An 18,841-nucleotide genomic window follows, 5' to 3' on the forward strand; every position below is an offset into this window, starting at 1 on the left:
ATAAGAAAGCATGCATATTACAAATGTTTTGACCTTCAACCGTTTGAGATCTTTTGTCACACAAGTCATTCGGCAAATATTTAAAGAAGAGGGAATTCAGACAACTTCTCTTGAGTCTTTTGCATTCTTAGCACTGGAACGCTTGGTCTATGCTGACCTACCCCTATACTCCAACTCAGAGCTTCAACATGCGTACTTTGACACAAAATATGTGATACTAAATGTTACAACCAATATGGTTCACATATCAAAAACATGGATCCCTTCATGCATAACAAAACATTCATAAACATCACTCATGTCAATCAACATAAACATCATACATTCCAACACATTCATACATAAACATCATACATTCCAACACATCCATACATAAGCCAACTGTGCTTCAAAAAGGTTTAACATACTTTGTGTCATTAGACACTTGCTACAATGTGCCTTGACACCTTGCCCTTATTCTCACCAACCAGGTGATGAAATGTGAAGAATGAACTTATCTTTATGCCACCAACCAGGTGATGAAATGTACAACCCGTACTCTCATTCATGCCACCAACCAAGTGATGAAATGTACAACCCGTACTCTAATATCATTTGGCAACTTGCCATTCATGCCACCAACTAGGTGAAAAATGAACTCATCTTCATACCACCAACCAGGTGATAAAATGTACAACCCATACTCTCTTTCATGCCACCAACCAGGTGATGAAATGTACAACCCGTACTCTAATATCATTTGGCAATTTGCCACTCATGCCACCAACTAGATGAAGAAGAAACTCATCTTCATACCACCAACCAGGTGATAAAATGTACAACCCGTACTCTCCTTCATGCCACCAACCAGGTGATGAAATGTACAACCCGTACTCTAATATCATTTGGCAACTTGCCACTTATGCCACCAACCAGGTGAAGAAGGAACTCATTTTCATGCCACCAACCAGGTGATGAAAGGTGATGAAGGAACTCACCTTCGTACCACCAACCAAGTGATGAAAGCAACTCACCATTCATTCCACCAACCAGAAGACGAGTGGTACAACTTGTACATGTGAAGTCCTAGCATTCACAAATAATCAAAAACCCTCAAGCTTTACAACTCAACCAGGGGAACACTTATGTCTAACAATAGTTATAGTCACCAACAAAGTTTTATTGCAAGCCAACAATGACTTCAGTGCATGGTATACAAAGATCAAGCTCTTCAGTCCTCTTGCATCTGCTTCAGACATTTCTCCTCTGTAACAATGCAAACACTACAACTTGTAGAAAAATTCACATGCTCTTGATCAAGACTGTTCCAAGCAAATTCAATTTATATGGTTCAACCAAACCTTCGACTACTATAAGGTGTGGCTTGCATCACAATCTCTTGCTCAACAGTGGGGAAACAAAATTTGTATATGTTGTCTCTACCACATTTTCAAATTTCTAGTTTTCCAAAAAAATAAAAAGGAAATTGGGAAATTCAACAAAGCTTCATCAATAGAGGACAACTACAAATTCTCAAAAGCTTTACACTATCTTGATCAAGATAGTGTGAAGCAAAATCAATTCATGGTACCCAACAAAACTTCAACCTCAAAGCTTCACCTACAAAGCTTCACCTCAAAAGCTTCACCAACAAAAGCTTCAACAAATGGAGGGCAACTACAAATTCTCAAAAGCTTCACACTATCTTGATCAAGATAGTGTGAAGCAAAATCAATTCATGGTACCCAACAAAGCTTCACCAACAAAAGCTTCAACAAATGGAGGGTAACTACAAATTCTCAAAAGCTTCACACTATCTTGATCAAGATAGTGTGAAGCAAAATCAATTCATGGTACCCAACAAAGCTTCACCACAAAAACTTCACCAACAAAAGTTTCAACAAATGAAGGGCAACTACAAATTCTCAAAAGCTTCACACTATCTTGATCAAGATAGTGTGAAGCAAAATCAATTCATGGTACCCAACAAATCTTCACCTACAAAAGCTTCACCTACAAAGCTTCAACACCAAAGCTTCACCTACAAAGCTTCAACATCAAAGCTTCACCTACAAAGCTTCAACTCCAAAGTTTCACCTACAAAAGCTTCAACATCAAAGCTTCACCTACAAAGGTTTTACCTACAAAAGTTTTACCTACAAAAGCTTTAACACCAAAGCTTCACCTACAAAGCCTCAACACCAAAACTTCGCCTACAAACCTTCAACACCAAAGCTTTACCTACAAAGCTTCAACTCCAAAGCTTCACCTATAAAAGCTTCAACTCCTAAAACTTCACCTAAAAAGCTTCAACACCAAAGCTTAAAAAAATAAAAATAAAAAATAAAAATTTGAAAATTTGAAAATTAAAAAAAAAAAAAAAAAAAAAGAGAGCCTAGACCTCCCATTCTTTGGGCCTAACAACTTTCATAACAAATGTACATGAAAGAGGAATTTTGAGCTACCACTTAGAAAGGAAAATGGTGAAGTTTTGTTACTTTGGAAACTTGGATACTAGCAAGACACTTCATTCGTCAACTCCTTCGACCGGAGACTTGGGGGACTCCTACTATATACTACTGCACCTCGGTACTTGGAAGTTTCATGACTACTTAGTGACTTGGATCTTTCAAGTCTCCAACCAAGAAGTTTTTCTCACTCAGGAAATTAAGAGAGCACTACCTCAACTTTCATGCTTCACTCACAAAGTTTCAACATACAAGCTTCAACAAAAGAAAAAAATTTCAAAGAACTTAGTGAATGAGTCTTTGGTGTATTTAACACAATACGTTGAAATGAAGCAAAACTTATTTATTGATATCTCCAATAAGTTACAAATATGTACATATACATGAATCAAAATAAACAAACAAGATGAAGCATTCACAAAAGTTGCTCAGAAGAAGTCTCAGCAGTCGGCAGAGCCCCAGAAAGAGTAGGCACCGTGAGGTGATCATTCGGAGCCTCAGTATTGGGCAGAACCCCAGAAGGAGGAGGCATTTGAGGTTGATCATTTGGAGCTTCATTACGCGGTACAGCCCTAGAAGATGAAGGCAATAAATGCCTTTGGAACAAACCCACAAACCTCTGATGATCAAGTAAAATCTGACCATCAGATTCTTACAGCTGGTCAAGCTTCCTCTTCATGTTTGTAGCATAGTCATGTGCGAGCATGTGCGAGCATGTGCAACTGTTTATTCTCATGTTTGAGCTCTATAATCTCCTGTTTGAGACTTATCACTTCAGCCACCAATGATTCAACTTGGCAGGTTCGAGCAAATAGGCGTTGGACCATATTAGACACATAACATGTACACTGAACACTGAAATCCAGAGAATCCTTAACAACCAACTCATCAAACCATTTGGAAAGTAGTCTGCTATCTTTGGAAGTGAGAAGGTTCCTGGCCACCACCGCAGTGGTCATATCATTCTTCATCACAGAGTCCCCAACGGTAAGAAAACCAATAGGGGATAAGAAAGATGAACGCCATATGTTGTCTTGAGGAGGCATGGCTGCCTCTTCACTAAAGTTCAAGTCAAAACGACGGTCGGATGGGCCAGACATTTTCAGAAATGATGAAGGAGAAATGAGGTTCAATAAATCTCTGAAGTACAAAAATAAGGAGAAAATTCCTACAAGCAATAACTCTCTTAATGTACTTCTTGCACATAATTGGTGCCCTTATAAAAGAAAGGGCAACATGGCCGTTTGTTCAAAAATCGAAGAGGCACCACTCTCCGGATTTCAAGAAGCAGATTTTCCTGAGTAAAATATGTCAACAATCCCCACACGCAACATCAGCTCCTCGGGTAACACAGATAACTTTGCCAAAGATCTCTGACAAAGTTTAGACACATAAATTTTAAAGGTCCAGATACTCTACCATTACCCACAAGGGTAAAGGAACAACACCACTGTTTGATAACTAGAAAGTCTCTATGTGTGTCAACCTCCGTGCTCCGTGGCAAGGCAGATTGGCAAAAATGCCCAACCTTTACTCACATTGAGAAAACACTCCCAACAGGATTACTTGCTCAAAAATCGAAAGGCACCGCTCTCCGAATCTCGAGAGCCAGACTCCCACCAGGATTGCTTTCTCAAAAATTGAAGAGGCACCGCTCTCCGAATCTCGAGAGCCAGACTCCCAACAGGATTGTTTTTTCAAAAATCGAAGAGGCACCACTTTCCGAATCTTGAGAGCCAGACTCCCACCAAGATTGCTTTCTCAAAAATCGAAGAGGCACCGCTTTTCGAATCTCCCAACAGGATTGCTTTCTCAAAAATCGAAAAGGCACCGTTCTCCGAATCTCGAAAACCAGATATTCGACAGGATTGCTTGTTCGAAAACCAAAGAGGCACCACTCTCCGAACTTCGAGAGCCAGATTTCTTTCGATAAAGCTTGTCTGTAATCTTCACACATAACATTAGCTTTCCAACTACCACAGACCACTTTTTCAAAGTGCTCTGACAAAGTTAAAACACGTGAAGCTTGCAGCTCCCACTACATTGCTATGACTAAGAAGGGTAAATAAATAGATTACTACTTGTTATTAGAGAAACTCATATATATGTCGACCTTCATCCTTCACGGATAGGCAGACCTGCAAAAATGTTCAACCCTTCCTCATATCTGAGACTGCACTCCCAACGAAGCCTCTCGAAATACTCAGCTTTCTTCCCTACCGATAATACCTATGCAACCAGCCATACCAGAGCAAGAGTATCTCATATCATCAGGGTCAAAAGCAAGAGTATCTCATATCATGCTTTTTCCTTGTCTTTTCCTTTGCCCTTGTTCTTACCTGCAAGACAATGAGAAAGATAGCAATCAGTCAGCACTTGGAATCAAGCTTCCAGTCAGGAATTGACTGCCTGGAACCCCTTGCCTGATTACTTACCTGGCATTACTCTCGAGTACTCATCTTCAACATCTTATGCTTCCAGATTAGATACCACATCTGCCTGAGGAACAGATAGGGCAAGTGAGAAGGATACAAGGAAGCATGTGGAGACAAGCATAACAGAACACGTGCCGATACATCCACTACTTTGTCAACAGCAAAAGTATCACATATCATCAGGGTCGAACATACTCTAGATTTGATGGACTTGTTTTGACCCTCAAATTCTTGAGTCGGCCTTATACTCTGGAAGAAACCAGAAAACCCTCCAGCCCAGTTCAAGAATAAGCCTGTGGAAAGTTACTTCTTCAAAAGTAAAAGTATCTCATATCATCTCTTCTCATTTTTCTTCTCTTTATCATTCTTGCTGCCTGCAAAATAGAGAGAATGAGAACAATCAGCCGGAACTCGAAATCAAACTTCTGATTTGGAACTGATTGCTTGGAACTTTGATTGCTTACCTTGTCTATCACCTCTTTCGGCAAATCTCCTAACTCGGCGACTTGGGGGACTCCTACTACATGGTTTCTATCGCGCTTGACCAAGCCTGAAACTACAAGTAAGCTTCAAGTCAAATTGATACATTACCTTGTGCATCTTCACCGGTTAAAGATACCACCCCTGAATGGTGGAAAAGTACTTCCAGAGAAGATGCCACATCTACCTGTAAGATAGATAAGGCAAGTGAAAATGATACCACACTTCGGTACTTAGAAGTTTCGTGATTACTCAGCAGCTTGGATCTTGCAAGTCCCCAACCGAGGAGCTTCCCTCACTCAGGAACTTAGGGGAGCACTGTTTGTACCCTACTTGACCAATCCCGAAACTACTGAGCACTGGTCAACGTTATACCGTCAAGGACCCAGAAGAGTTTCTCTTCAACCAGGAGGCCAATCACAGCGTGACACATGTCGACATCAGAAGCTGATCATAGCGCGACACGTGTTAACATCAGAAGCCAATCACAACACGACACATATCAATGTCAGAACAAAGCTAGAAACTCTATTCTATAAAAGGAGATCATTCTCACACAATATTTCCTAATGTCATTTGTACTAAATCATTCACTAGTACTCACTAAAGGAGAGCTTGAACCTATGTACTTGTGTAAACCCTTCACAATTAATGAGAACTCCTCTACTTCATGGACGTAGCCAATCTGGGTGAACCACGTACATCTTGTGTTTGTTTCCCTGTCTCTATCCATTTACATACTTATCCACACTAGTGACCGGAGCAATCTAGCGAAGGTCACAAACTTGACACTTTATGTTATACCAAAGTCCTCACTGATTTTGTACATCAACATAGTTAGACAATTGAGTGATAGAAAGGAAAAAAGAGGTAGAGAAATGAAAATATTAGAAGATCACAAATGGACAAGAAAGAGCAGTCTAGGATATCGTAGAGAACGAAAGGAAATAAGGAGAAGAAAAAGATTGAGAGAGAATTACTTAAATAATAAAAATAAATTTGACTGATCAGATTACATCTCAACCATTCAAAATTTATAAATTTAATAATCTAAAAATTGTGTCAAAACTCGTGTCTTTTTATCATGTCGCGAATCCGCGGTATATATATTGCATGGCTTGGAAAGGACACGTTGTAGGTGGCTTTTACGTTATGTATGGGCATCTAAAATGAGATTTGATATCAGAAATTATTAGCAAGCCAAAAGAGCAGGATACATGCTGCGGCTATAATTCTTAGAAATGATCTGTCGACACAATGATCTGACATAGAATATATGGTACTCCTTTTGTATATTATATATGATCTTTGGCGGAGAATTAGTTTAATCATTTGTCGCCACATTAGCATGATGAGAATTATCATGATCGTAATATTCCAAAATGATTGAAACAAAATAATTCATGGTAGAAGTATATCCCACAAAACTTTTGTGTGGAGGTTTACCTTTGAACAATGGCGAATTTAGGATTCGAATTTTGTAGGTCTTAATTTAAATGTCTAAGTGTTTTAGATAGAAATAGAGCACGAAGCATGAAAAAAAAAATTAGTTTATTCATTGAGGAACTGTCATACACTTGGTAAGCTTGTTGTCATCAATCAAACCATGTTGCACACCTTCAGTACATATCGATAATTTGATGAGTGCTATCAAGAGCTATTATCGAGTATTATCAACGCAAACTGTCGAGATATGTCTACCATACATTACATTAAGCCTTTTGTGGGCACAAATGAGACTCATGCCAAACATTCAGAGGGTCCCCTAAGAACCTTCACCATGCGTGTTTTTTGATCTTCGAATGATCTTGGGACCACCTTGGTCCCAATGTATATCCTCCCTTGCCCGTGAATAATTGTTAGGCGTTAAAACATGTAAGATTCATTTACAACGTTCTCTAGCATTTACAACATTCCCTAACTTGACATATACACGAAATTCCATGTCTTTTACCTCTTATAATTATAAAAAGCTAATGGATGATAAAATGGAGTTTATAATTTACATATGCAAAGTAATACAGTGCTACAACCCCAGCTTTTGTTGCCAAAGGTCAAAGGCAATTGTCCGATTGTGGTAGGTTTTAATAAGCGCACAATGATAGGTTGATTAGCTTCACATTCCATGTTTAGGGGGATCTATATTAGGCCTTAATTACTTGTTTAATGATAACTTTAATTGGTACATAATTGTGGAAGATGCTTTTATAAAGTGGCTTCAATTCCTCATATATTTTAGGCCATCAAAGGCATCCTCTTTCACGTGGAAGTTTTCAGTTTTCGGAAGTTTGCTTAGTCGGATCTAATTAACATCAATAGTAAACAATATGTAGAATAAAACTGTTTACAATTAAGTCACAACAAATGTGAACTATGTGTCTTTACATGGTATTTACAGAAACTCTTTCAAGTTTTAAGTGATCATGTGGAAGGAAAAGTGCATAAAAATTAAAGATTCAATACCAACACACCAACATTTTAGATCTTAGAAGTTAATTTAGGATGCGTTTGTTGCACCAGACTATCTCGGACTGGACTAGCTTCAAGGACTAAGCTGGAATGCCTTAGACTAGATTAAGCTGGACTAACTTAGTGAAGCGTTTGGTGCAATATCAAACTAGGAGCAAAATAATGACAAAAAAAAAACGATGATCTGTAACAAAATATTCTCATCTAATGAAAGTGAACCCCAACATGAAAGTTTCTGTAGAATTAACCAAATTCTTCAATTTGCTATCCCAGAAAAAGCAGAACTAAATGAAATCATTCAATTTGCTATCCCAGAAAAAGCAGAACTATTGAAATCATTCAATTTGCTCAACCACTCCAAATTGCTCAAAAGCTCTAATATCCCAGAAAAATCAAATCCTTCAATTTGGTATTTCACAGACAACTCACAAATCCAACCCAATGCACATAATCATTTTCCTGATATATGAGAGTTCATCTCCTTCATAAGTCCTCTGTTTATTTTATGCTCAAGTAGTTACTTGAAGATTTGTAGCCGAATAGCTCTTCAATAACAACAACAAATTCCTTCTCGACCTTCCATCAAATAATTTGAAATCCTCCATAGTTGTAATCCTTCGAGACAAAATGCAGGGTGCCCAACCCAGAACCGTTTATCCTGTTCAAAATTCAGAAACCCAATTAGGGATTCCACTCCGAAGGAAAATCGAATCCTAGAAAAAAATGAATTGAAAACCTAGAAAAATCCAATCCCAGAAAAATCGATTAAAAAACCCAAAAAAATCAATTCGAAAACCCAGAAAAAGGGAAAATACTTGCAAATCAAGTCTTGCATACTTGGACTTTTTAGATTCGTTTGAATCGTTTCTGTCAAATCCAGGTGCAGACTTGGGGATTCTTGCAGACCTGAAAATTCTTGCAGACTTGGAAATCTTCTGGACAGACGAGAGGGAGGTGGGGAGAGAGACAGTGGGAGGGCAAGAGCTCAGGCTTAGGGCAAGGCGAAGTGAGGGGAAGCGGGGAAACGGGACTAGCAATCCCCTCCTTTTCGGGGCTCTCACTAAGCCCAGCTAACGAAGGATTTAGTCGACACGAGTCTGGCTTAATCCCATTAAACTCAATCCTGGCTTGCATCAAACACAGAATAATAATCCTACCCAAATAGTCTAGTCCAGTGAAAACTAATGAAGCCAAACAAATGCCCCATTAGTTATTTTTATTAAAATGGTAATGAACATTCTATGTAAAAGACACTTTTAGGAGAGGGAATCCTGATCCTCTGTCTATTTGTGAGACTCAGTGCTCGTTTGGAATCGCTTTTAAAAGGATTAAAAGCACTTTTAGTGCTTTTTGAATTCACTTAAAGTGCTTTAAAATTTAACGTTGGTTCTAAAAGCATTTTAAATGATTTCAAAAATATTTTCACCAAAAACATTTTAGTTATTTTAAAAGCACTTCCAAATGAGCCTTCATTTTACATTGTATTTCAAAGATTCAAACCGTCTATTTTTTAGTCACAATTCATATAACCGGTTGCATGCATACAATGTAGAGCTCAAAAACTAGGAATCCCTCCTCCGAAACTGCCAATGTATATATCTAACAATGCAAGTCAATAGTCTTAAATAATTCTCAAATCCTTTCTCACTAAGAAAGCTCTCCAAGATCTGCAAATAGTTCTTCATGTGCAGTAGGATCTTCCTTTGAAAGCTGTATGAAATTTTATAAGTAAGATGATAACCGTGTCAGCATTTGGAGAAAGTGAGGAGAGCTTTGAGGAATAACAGTTTTAAATTCAAAGTAATATTTTCTTTTGACAATTAGATTCGAAGGGCTGTTTGTCCTCGTTGTTACCTCAATATATTAACAAAAGTCGGTTAGTAAATTAACACACTCCCTGTAGAAAGGAATTGAGTTCTTATCTGGATATTCATGTCGTGGCCGACGGAATTGGAGATTTCATAGTGTTTATTTTAAATTTTGCTGTCATCATTAGCCTATTTATTGACGCACCTTAAATCAAGAATCTGTATCTCTTTCTCTCTCTTCAACAGTCTGGATCTTCGAATCTTTAGAGTTCTAATACAGAGATTCGGAGAGGATCTCCACTCCTGTAAAAGTACTAGTAATGCAGTAGAAATTAACTAGCTGGCTTCCACTTTGATTAGTACATGGTGCATTTTAATTATCACTGTTTTTTCAGGTGCTAAATTTTAGTATTTTAGAGAAACTAATGGTGCACTTCACTAATTCTCTAATTTGAAGATGTTTGCACTTTGCGTTGTTTCTATAGATTAAACTTAATTCTTTAGAAAAAATCTACTCAACTAAATACTTGGTTCATCATGAAATTATCAATGATTAAGAAAACGTTGATTTATTCTATCGGTATATTTTTGTTCATCACCCTCAAGTGGTTATAATACTCACCAAATTTTTTATCAACACTGTAGGGGTTTAAATTTTAATATTTGTGTCTATCTAATACACAAATCTCGAAATTTAAATTCATTAAAATGATAAATAAGGTAATAAGCATTACCGTCACTTGAAGGTGGTGAGCAAAAATATTCATTTTTATCCTATACAGATGATTGAACAAGCACCAAGTTGAATGGTTTTTTTTTTTTTTTCAAAAAATAATCTTTCAATAATAATTATGAAAATAAACAACGCTTTTATACATTAGCAAACAATTTAGGTACAAAAGAGTTAATTGGATGCCACACACTTTGCAACCAATTGCATTAGACCACGTATTCGAAACTGCCACTATGTATTCCCCAAAGTTCAAAAATTTCGTTGACCTTCAGAAACAGAACCACAATTCTTCGCGCCTTCGCCCCCTGCAAATCGCGATGGCGCTTTCCGCCGCGTTCCGGGAAGGACTCGAACACATGGAACGTACCCGAAACCAGCGCCTCTCTCTTCTCCGAGATCGATCGCCTCGACGAGAAATATCAATCCGATTCACATCAGTTGAGGACCTGAGGTATTACTTAAGTTTCTCGATTGATCAAGTTCTCGGTTGCTTGATTCATTAATTCGGTTGAACTGGAGTGACTTAGATTGGGAATTGAAATTGAATTGGGGATCATTTTAGGGTTTTGAAGAGTGAGGTGGAGGAGCTTGAGGAGTTGGAGAAGGAGAAGAAGAGTTTTTATGAGTTGAAGGGATTTGAGATGAAGGAGTTCAAGCAAAATGTCGTGAGGTTTGCTTTGGAATGTCAAATGCAAGTTCAAATTTTGAAAAATGGCATCGATGAGGTAAAACTCTAATCAGATGCACAGAAAAAATTTCAAATTCGAAAACTCAAGGGGTTTGATCGATTTTCTTAGTTCGTATATCTTCAGTGCTAGAGTACTTAATTCATATTTTTAGTGGTAGAGCACTTACTTCCATGACCGGAAGTTCACTTTTTTTTTCTTTTTTTTTTTTTTTTTTTGGGTCGAAAATGAAGCTTCATTAATTAAAGGAGGTCTAAACCTAAACAGAGCACTAAGCCCTACACAACAAAGCAAACATAAGATAGAGGACAAGCCTAAACAAGGGAGAGCTACAACTCTAGCTACAAAGGTCAGCACTGATTTAGGCCCATAGGCTACAAAAGAAACAATAAACAGTAAAACCCTCAAATCTCGAAGCAAAAACTTGGTCACCACCTCCACATCCGTCGTTACCTCCCTGAAGAAAGACATCGCACCAAACAGAAAAATGCACCCGAAGCAAAACCCAGATCTGAGAGTATTGCACAAAATCAATCCACCAGGAGCCAAAGCCACCGTAGCCACGCCTGCAAGAAAAGTCACCAAACGTAACAGGGGAAGGGGGAGGGCGAAGGGGGTGTGTAAAACACCCTTGTTCCGACGTGAATCGTTCCACACTTCGCCCAATTTTTCCAATAAGCCAGATCGACAATGGGGCTATGCGGGTTGGGTCTTGATTCACGATAGAGCCCAATACTCGTAGATCTAAATCATGGTTCAAAATTGGGAAAGATGAAGGGCAGCATGAGGGAGGTAGGAGAACAGGGTGTGATGGGGAGGTATGGGGGGGGGATGACAATAAGCGATCAATGATTGAGGAGAGGGAACAAAACTAAGACCAAAGCTCAGGTAGATGAGACAAAGCTCAGAAAAAAGCATAAAAAAAAAAGACGGGGAATGGAAATAGAAGAAAGAAAAGTAGAAGGAAGCGGGAGAGATTTTTAGGGGATGATGTTTATATTATTCTTAATTCTATTTTCTTTTAACGTACTAAAAGAAAATTTTATTTCTGTACGTTTAATTTTGGGGGATTTAAAAATATTTTAAACTATTTTGAAAAGAAAATATCTTAAATCGTAGATAATTATTACTAAATTGTAGCATTATTATGAAAATAAATTGAATCTAACCAACTTTTTTTTTTTACAATTATCTCTAACGGAGGAGAGTGTAATCAAAAGGCTAAATTATAGAAAATTTGTTACAATATAATGTGCATATAGCACCAAAATTATGACAAAAAAAAAAGTTTAATCAAATCGCTAAAAGACATAGATGTTTGATCTAGAAAATTAAAAAATAAGATGCCTATATTAAAAGATCCCAAAACGAAAAGCCATTTCTTTGGAGAACGAAATAGCAAATGGCAGAGGAAGTGGCGCTGGACGTGGAGGAGCTCCGCCACCGTCAGAGCATTGCGAAACGATCCCGTGTCATCAACCTCATTTCCACTGAGATTCGCACTCTGGAGAAAAAGGTCCCATTTTTTGTTTTGTATCTCAGCATTTGCTATTTAATATTTACATTTTTTACATGCCTCTAACATGTAGTGAAATTTTTGCCACAATGTGATTGTTTTGGCTATGTCCCCACATTTTTGTGTGAAATTTGGTTTATATTTGACCCAGAAAAAAAAATTATGGAAACTTGTATTTGATTTTAGAATTTAGTGTGAAGTGAGCATATGAGCTCAGTATTATTAATGCCTATGGATTCTTTCACATGTGTTGTTGCAGTATGATTTGGCACGGGTCATGAACCCAAGTTTGAATCTCTCTTTCCGTAGATTAGACTAGTTTAGAATATCGTCTTATCAAATTTTCTGTTTCAAACCAACTTCATAACTTTGTCTTTGCTTTAGCATTTTGAAATGTTGTAATGTTTGAAAGATTATGAGATTTTTATGGTATCTAGTGACGGATAAGCGCTTGTTAAGATCGTATGAACCCGCCATTTCAAGGCCAGATATGGAATCTTGCTATGTTCATGTATGGGAAATAATGTGGTCTTTGATCATTGCAGATGTCACAAGAGGCTGCTGCTTCACCTGCACTGCAAATCCCAACTCCAATTTCAACTGATGCTGCCACCCCAACTCTGCATTACACTGCGCTTTCGTCGTTCAGCTGGGATCAGGACAACGACAAAGTGATGGTGCGAACATATTCACCATGTGTTTTTGCATTAGGTTTAGACTGGTCGTATGTTATTCCATTGTTAACTTTAGGTTTCTTCAGCGGTTGTTGTTTCGGTTTGATCACCTTCACTTTTTTTTTCCGTGCAGATATACATATTTCTGGAGGGAGTTGATCAGGAGAAGATAGAGACCGACTTCAAGCCTATGTCATTTGACATCAAACTCCATGATGTGGAAGGAAAGAATTACAGGTTCGGTAAGCTGAACAAGGAGATCAATCCAGAGAAGTGTAAGGTGCTGGTTAAGCCTACAAGGGCTGTTATCAATTTGGCTAAAACTTCAAAGGATTACTGGTTAGACTTGAAATTTAAGGAGGACAAGGTATATCTCATCGTATCTTTGAACTCTCCCATTTTATGCTTCGGAAAACGGAGAAATGTAACTGAATGTTTTCGTTATTTTGATCTTGCAGCTGAAGCCGAGTCTGGATAAAGAGAAAGATCCCATGGCAGGAATCATGGACTTGATGAAGGTGAGGTTACCAAATATTTACATTGTCATATATGAAAATGTGTACTGTGTTTCTTCTCTGCTTTGTTAATTACCGTATGCAACGGATCTTGTAGAATATGTACGATGAAGGGGATCCGGACATTAAACGAACAATTGCCAAAGCGTGGACTGATGCAAAGTTTGGACAAACCGGGTGATCTATCAAAGGGGTTTCAATTAAACATGGAGCTGACATTGTTTTTTTAGTAGTTTTTTCGTTTATATGATCTTAATCCTCAGTGAGTTCTTTCATGGTAGGATGGTTCTTCGTGTTATGAAACTCTGTTGCACGTAGCTTTTCTAAAGCTCTATGTAAAAGACTGGAAGAATATCAGTTTACAATTTAGCAGAACAACTCGCCTGAGTAGCAGCTAATTGATGATCTGATGTGTTTTTGTAGGATTGGAAGGGTGAATGTTGCATTCTGGAATTTAGGGTTTAGATTTTCGTATGGTTTCACTGTGACATAGGGAGGATCCCTTTTCACCTAATCCACCTAGTCTGGGATCCGGGCCGTTGAAATTCGATCCAACGGCTACAGTTATTATCACTTTTAAAGAGGATCAAATTTCAACGGCCTAGATCCCGAATTGGCGGATTAGGTGGAAAGGGATCCGGAGAGGATCCCTTTCCATTGGGGTTCTGGTGTTTTGAGGTATGACATGTGGATAGTTGGCATGTTAGTTGGGGTTTAGGGTTTAGAGGGTCCTTTGTCAAGCCATCCAAAAGAACGTCCGTTCGCTTGCCCTGGGGGAGCACAAACTTGAATTTGAAAGATTAAAGCCAATCCCGGCTAATCAGTTCTCACATCAAATCGGAACCGCAGAAATACAAAACAGTAACATATTTCCATGTCAAGGAAGCCAAGTTCTTATTCGGTTTTACGTGAATCACACTTCTCAGAACCCTATAAATGTGAATAGGAAATGATAATCTAGTGATCTCCAAAACTAAGAAAAGATCATCTAACGATACGAGACGAGAGGGATTGTGTGCCGTCATTGGAGTATTTGACTACCATAATCAGCATTGAACTTCTCGTAACGATGAGCTTGGAGATGAGCAGACGGCCTTGTGTTCTTCAAAGCCGTCTCAATATCTTCGTGTTTGATCGGTCCAACCTTGGGCAGTTCTGCAACCAAAAAACATCATGGCATAACCTTTTACCGAGCGTGTCTAAACAAAAACCCGTTGCCCAAGTTCATATTTACATTAAGCTCATATGCATCCAATTTTGGTTAATACTTTTAGAGTCACATACCATCCTCAGGAACCGTGTCCTCTTTGTCTTCAAGGAATGTCATTATACGTCTCAGAGGCTGCATAGCAGCCTCCTTGCACACCAATCGAATATCTGAACCTGAATATCCTTCAGTTTTATCCACCAACAAATCATAAGGAAGCTTCTCCTCATCAGGCTGTACTGGCAGGAGCTCCTCGAACATTGCTCTTCTTGCTTCTGGTTCAGGCAGAGGCACAAGAATCTAAATTTTTCATGGTTAATGGAGAACCCGAATAAAATGGCTGGATACAGAATATGCTTGATCATGTGAAAAACTGCCTCGTATTTGGATACCTAGCTAGAAGAGAATGCAAATAACGGATAATGGATGTGATACTGCAGGTGAACCTTCCCGTATTCTATACCATAATCAACCGCAAAATGATCCTACATCTATTTAGACATCTCGAATATCCTGGCATGTAATGCATATTCATATACACCCAAATATAGATACCAGCACTCAACTAACTCGTACTCCGTTAATGTTTGTGAAACTATGATTTGCATTCAGACCTATGAGATTGTAACAAAGTGTATAACATTATATGCTAATAATTATAACTTCTGTCGTTTCCATATAGTTGACTTGGCACATTTCACTGAGCATAATTTAACTTTTCAAAAGGATACTCGCTTCTCAAGACGCCGGAGCATGGCTGCATCCAGTTCCCAGGGAAGATTTGTAGCAGCCAAAACAAAAACAAGTTCACTTGTCTTCGTCAAACCATCCATCTGCAATCTAATACAAGCTAATCAATTTTTGAACAAAGCATAGTTGACATGTGGAATATCCTGATGCTCGGAACCAAGACAATTAAAAGTTCTAAGCACAGTGTTAACATAGTTTCTCAAATGTTATAAACTGATACAATGCAGTAAACAAGATTCTGTGATCAACACAAGTAACATATGATGGGAGAGAACACTAAGAAAGCAGCACTCTTTAAAAACAAACATCACCTGTACGAGTAGCTCTGTCTTCAGACGCCTACTTGCTTCATGCTCACTTCGTCCTTCACCACGTTGACTAATAATTGCATCAATTTCATCAATAAATATAGTTGATGGCGCATGATGCCTAGCAAGCTCAAATAACACCTTCACTAACTTCTCTGAGTCGCCTGAAAGATTATGCAAACATTAAAATTGAAGGAAATGTTAAAGAACGGATAGGAAGCTCAAATAACAAGGTGGCAAATTTGGACCCTACTAAATTCTTCCCCATCCATTTTATGACAAATAAGCAAACAAACAAGCATGATCTTCAGAAAATTGTTCAACCCTAACATACCGCGCCATTTACTGACAACAGATGATGCTGAAATGTTGAAAAATGTGGTCTTGCACTCTGTTGCAACAGCCTTGGCAAGCATTGTCTGCACCATCAGATGTTAAATTAATTTTTGTCCAAAGTATCATTGTAAAAGATTAACTGGGTTGTGCATCAACAGGACTTTGAAAATGCATCTTCATTTCAGAGTAAGTTTTTCATAAGAACTCATTGCATGGAGAGCAATTTTCGATGAAAGTAAGATTTTAACAAATTAATTTTAAAAAACCCATCTCCCAATCCCCCACCCCCACCAAATAGCATGATCACTTCAGCAAGGAAAGGTACAAATGCAATACGGTTAACAGCTTTTCTTGGGTAAGCAAATAGAAGAGCAAATACTGTATAACCAAAGCACGGAAAAAGAAATATAAACAATCAACAGGATTGGAAGGAATTACAAACCTTTCCTGTCCCTGGAGGTCCAAAAAGGAGAATACCTTTCCACGGTGTTAAAAGTCCAGTAAAGTACCTGAGGAAAATAGAAAGATCGGTTTGATATTTGAATGATCTTGCATCATGCCATCACTTCAAAAGTATTGCCAGTTAATTCAATCTGGTTGTTTCAAAGTTTTATCCCAGTTTCCAGACAAGTAGCTGCAAGAAACTGTATCAAAATATTCTAGCACATATTACTTAATTTAGCTTAACATAAAGAAAAACATTTGGTACTCCACGAATTTAAAAGAAATACTAAAAGCAATTAGCATGAACCATGATTAAATTAAGTTAATATTGGTTTCAATGTCACAGAAAAAGGAATGTAAACTGAGACCATGCTTCACAAGTAAACAACTAGCAATTCAGCAATCTGATTCTCTTGAACTTTACGAACAAAAAAAATATAGGAGTACATAAAAATGCAAGAACAAACACGTTAAATCGTTAATTGTTTATTAAATAAATTTGGTACATGAGGTGCTCATTGACCAGACGTACTTGGGATATTTAATTGGCATGACCACTGCTTCTTTGAGCAAACGCTTGGCATTCTCTAATCCCTTGATGCTTTCCCACTTAACATCTGGACTACCCCGAATTATATCCCTGCACAAGACACAATGCATGGTAAATAAATGACGAAACTTTCAGGGTGCAACTGTAATCATCCTTGGCCACCGGGAAAAAAAATGTAATAGCAGTAACTTGTATTCCATCATGTGAAGTCATTCATCTAAAATCACCTGCATAAACTCTCTCCTAAAGAACGCATTTCTGCCGATTCAAAAGCAGGTAAAAGGGACTTCTGCCTGTGGAGTTCACAAAAAAATGTCAGTAGGTTCTTAAAGAAGCATTCTTCAATGAAAAGTTGCAAGAAAACATACGGTATCTCATCATGCTGATCAGATAAGACTCCATTTGAGTGAGGCACGGAGCCCCTACCCTGAAAAACAGATGAAACCGAAGAACAAATGAATGCAACTGTACATGTTCATGCAATATGTCAAATCCAATTCACTACATGATAAGATCAAATCCACTACCTGGTTTTGAAATTGCTCGTAGATGGCCAAGTCAGCTGTCCTCTTCGCGGTCACTCCGGAACTACTTCCATTACTCACATCTCCATTAGTGGACTGCCCGTTTTGCTGCGGCTCCGGTGCTTTTTTTCTACCAAACTTAGCATCATAAAACAATTTAAAATCCTAGAAATGCACATAATTTTAGCTGAGATAAATCCAAGAATTCTTGATTCAATCCTATCCATCAGATCAAAATTCGCAACTACATAATCTCAACAACCAGAATTTAATCCAAATATACTCAACTCTAAGCATATAATTAATCCCAAAACAAAAATTATACTAATTGAGATCACTGAGCCAGTGAACACATATTTGCCAGCATAGAAAACAGAAGCAAGCAAAACAAACAAAAATAGAAATTGGGTTCCTTCAGTTTCTGATTCAAACCCAGAAAAAGCTAACAGCTACTCTACTCATAGTTTCGTTCAAGTGCCAAACTTTTCAATTCGACCAGCATTTTCTCGGGAAACAAACAGAAAATAATAAGCGAATTGGTGAGTGAGTACCTGAAAGGACCAGCGACTGGGAGCAGGCTCGTCGGACATTGCTCAAACAAATCTGGAGCGGAGAAAAATGAGAAGAGAAGAGAAAAGGAGAGATTTGTGGATCTCTCTCTCTCTCTCTAAGCGGTCTCTGTCGCCACTCACTCTGGTGAGTTATTATACAGCTCGGAAACATGTAGAACAAAATGCGTGTGTGATCTCTGAATTTTCATTTATATTAAATTAAGAAAGGTTCGCCAAATTATTAATTATTTAATAACCAAAATGCTCACTCTACATGGCTGTTTAAACATGTTTTTTTTTCTTTTTAGTGATTAATTATTTTATAAAAATATGACTCCTTGTACTGATCTGTGTAAAGTATTATAATATATCGGATAGTATTCTTATTTAGATTTGAATTTTACACTG

General features: G+C 38.0%; 2 protein-coding genes and 1 long non-coding RNA gene across 3 annotated transcripts; 1 reads left to right on the plus strand and 2 right to left on the minus strand.

Annotated features, from left to right (window-relative positions):
• Positions 1-8,016: 8,016 nt before the first annotated feature.
• On the minus strand, positions 8,017-9,005 carry LOC126587099 (uncharacterized). Its single transcript, XR_007610987.1, has 2 exons — positions 8,647-9,005; positions 8,017-8,489 (listed from the first exon to the last, which is right to left on the minus strand). It is a non-coding gene; the product is annotated as an uncharacterized LOC126587099 (long non-coding RNA).
• Positions 9,006-12,343: 3,338 nt separating this feature from the next.
• Positions 12,344-14,166, plus strand: LOC126585252 (uncharacterized). The gene is made up of 5 exons (XM_050249658.1): positions 12,344-12,574; positions 13,120-13,251; positions 13,382-13,615; positions 13,707-13,766; positions 13,861-14,166. The coding sequence occupies exons 1-5, from the start codon at positions 12,461-12,463 to the stop codon at positions 13,942-13,944; spliced, it is 624 nt and encodes a 207-aa protein (XP_050105615.1). The 5' UTR covers positions 12,344-12,460; the 3' UTR covers positions 13,945-14,166.
• A 353-nt stretch (positions 14,167-14,519) lies between these two features.
• Positions 14,520-18,606, minus strand: LOC126587831 (uncharacterized). Its single transcript, XM_050252906.1, has 11 exons — positions 18,434-18,606; positions 17,886-18,020; positions 17,727-17,785; positions 17,586-17,651; positions 17,341-17,448; positions 16,807-16,873; positions 16,363-16,447; positions 16,032-16,192; positions 15,702-15,803; positions 15,048-15,270; positions 14,520-14,918 (listed from the first exon to the last, which is right to left on the minus strand). Exons 1-11 carry the CDS (start codon positions 18,470-18,472, stop codon positions 14,785-14,787), a joined length of 1,179 nt encoding a protein of 392 aa, XP_050108863.1. The 5' UTR covers positions 18,473-18,606; the 3' UTR covers positions 14,520-14,784.
• Between the last annotated feature and the right edge of the window lie 235 nt (positions 18,607-18,841).

The sequence above is a fragment of the Malus sylvestris genome, chromosome 10 (genome assembly GCF_916048215.2).
Source record: "Malus sylvestris chromosome 10, drMalSylv7.2, whole genome shotgun sequence".
In the NCBI taxonomy this organism is placed as follows: Eukaryota; Viridiplantae; Streptophyta; class Magnoliopsida; order Rosales; family Rosaceae; genus Malus; species Malus sylvestris.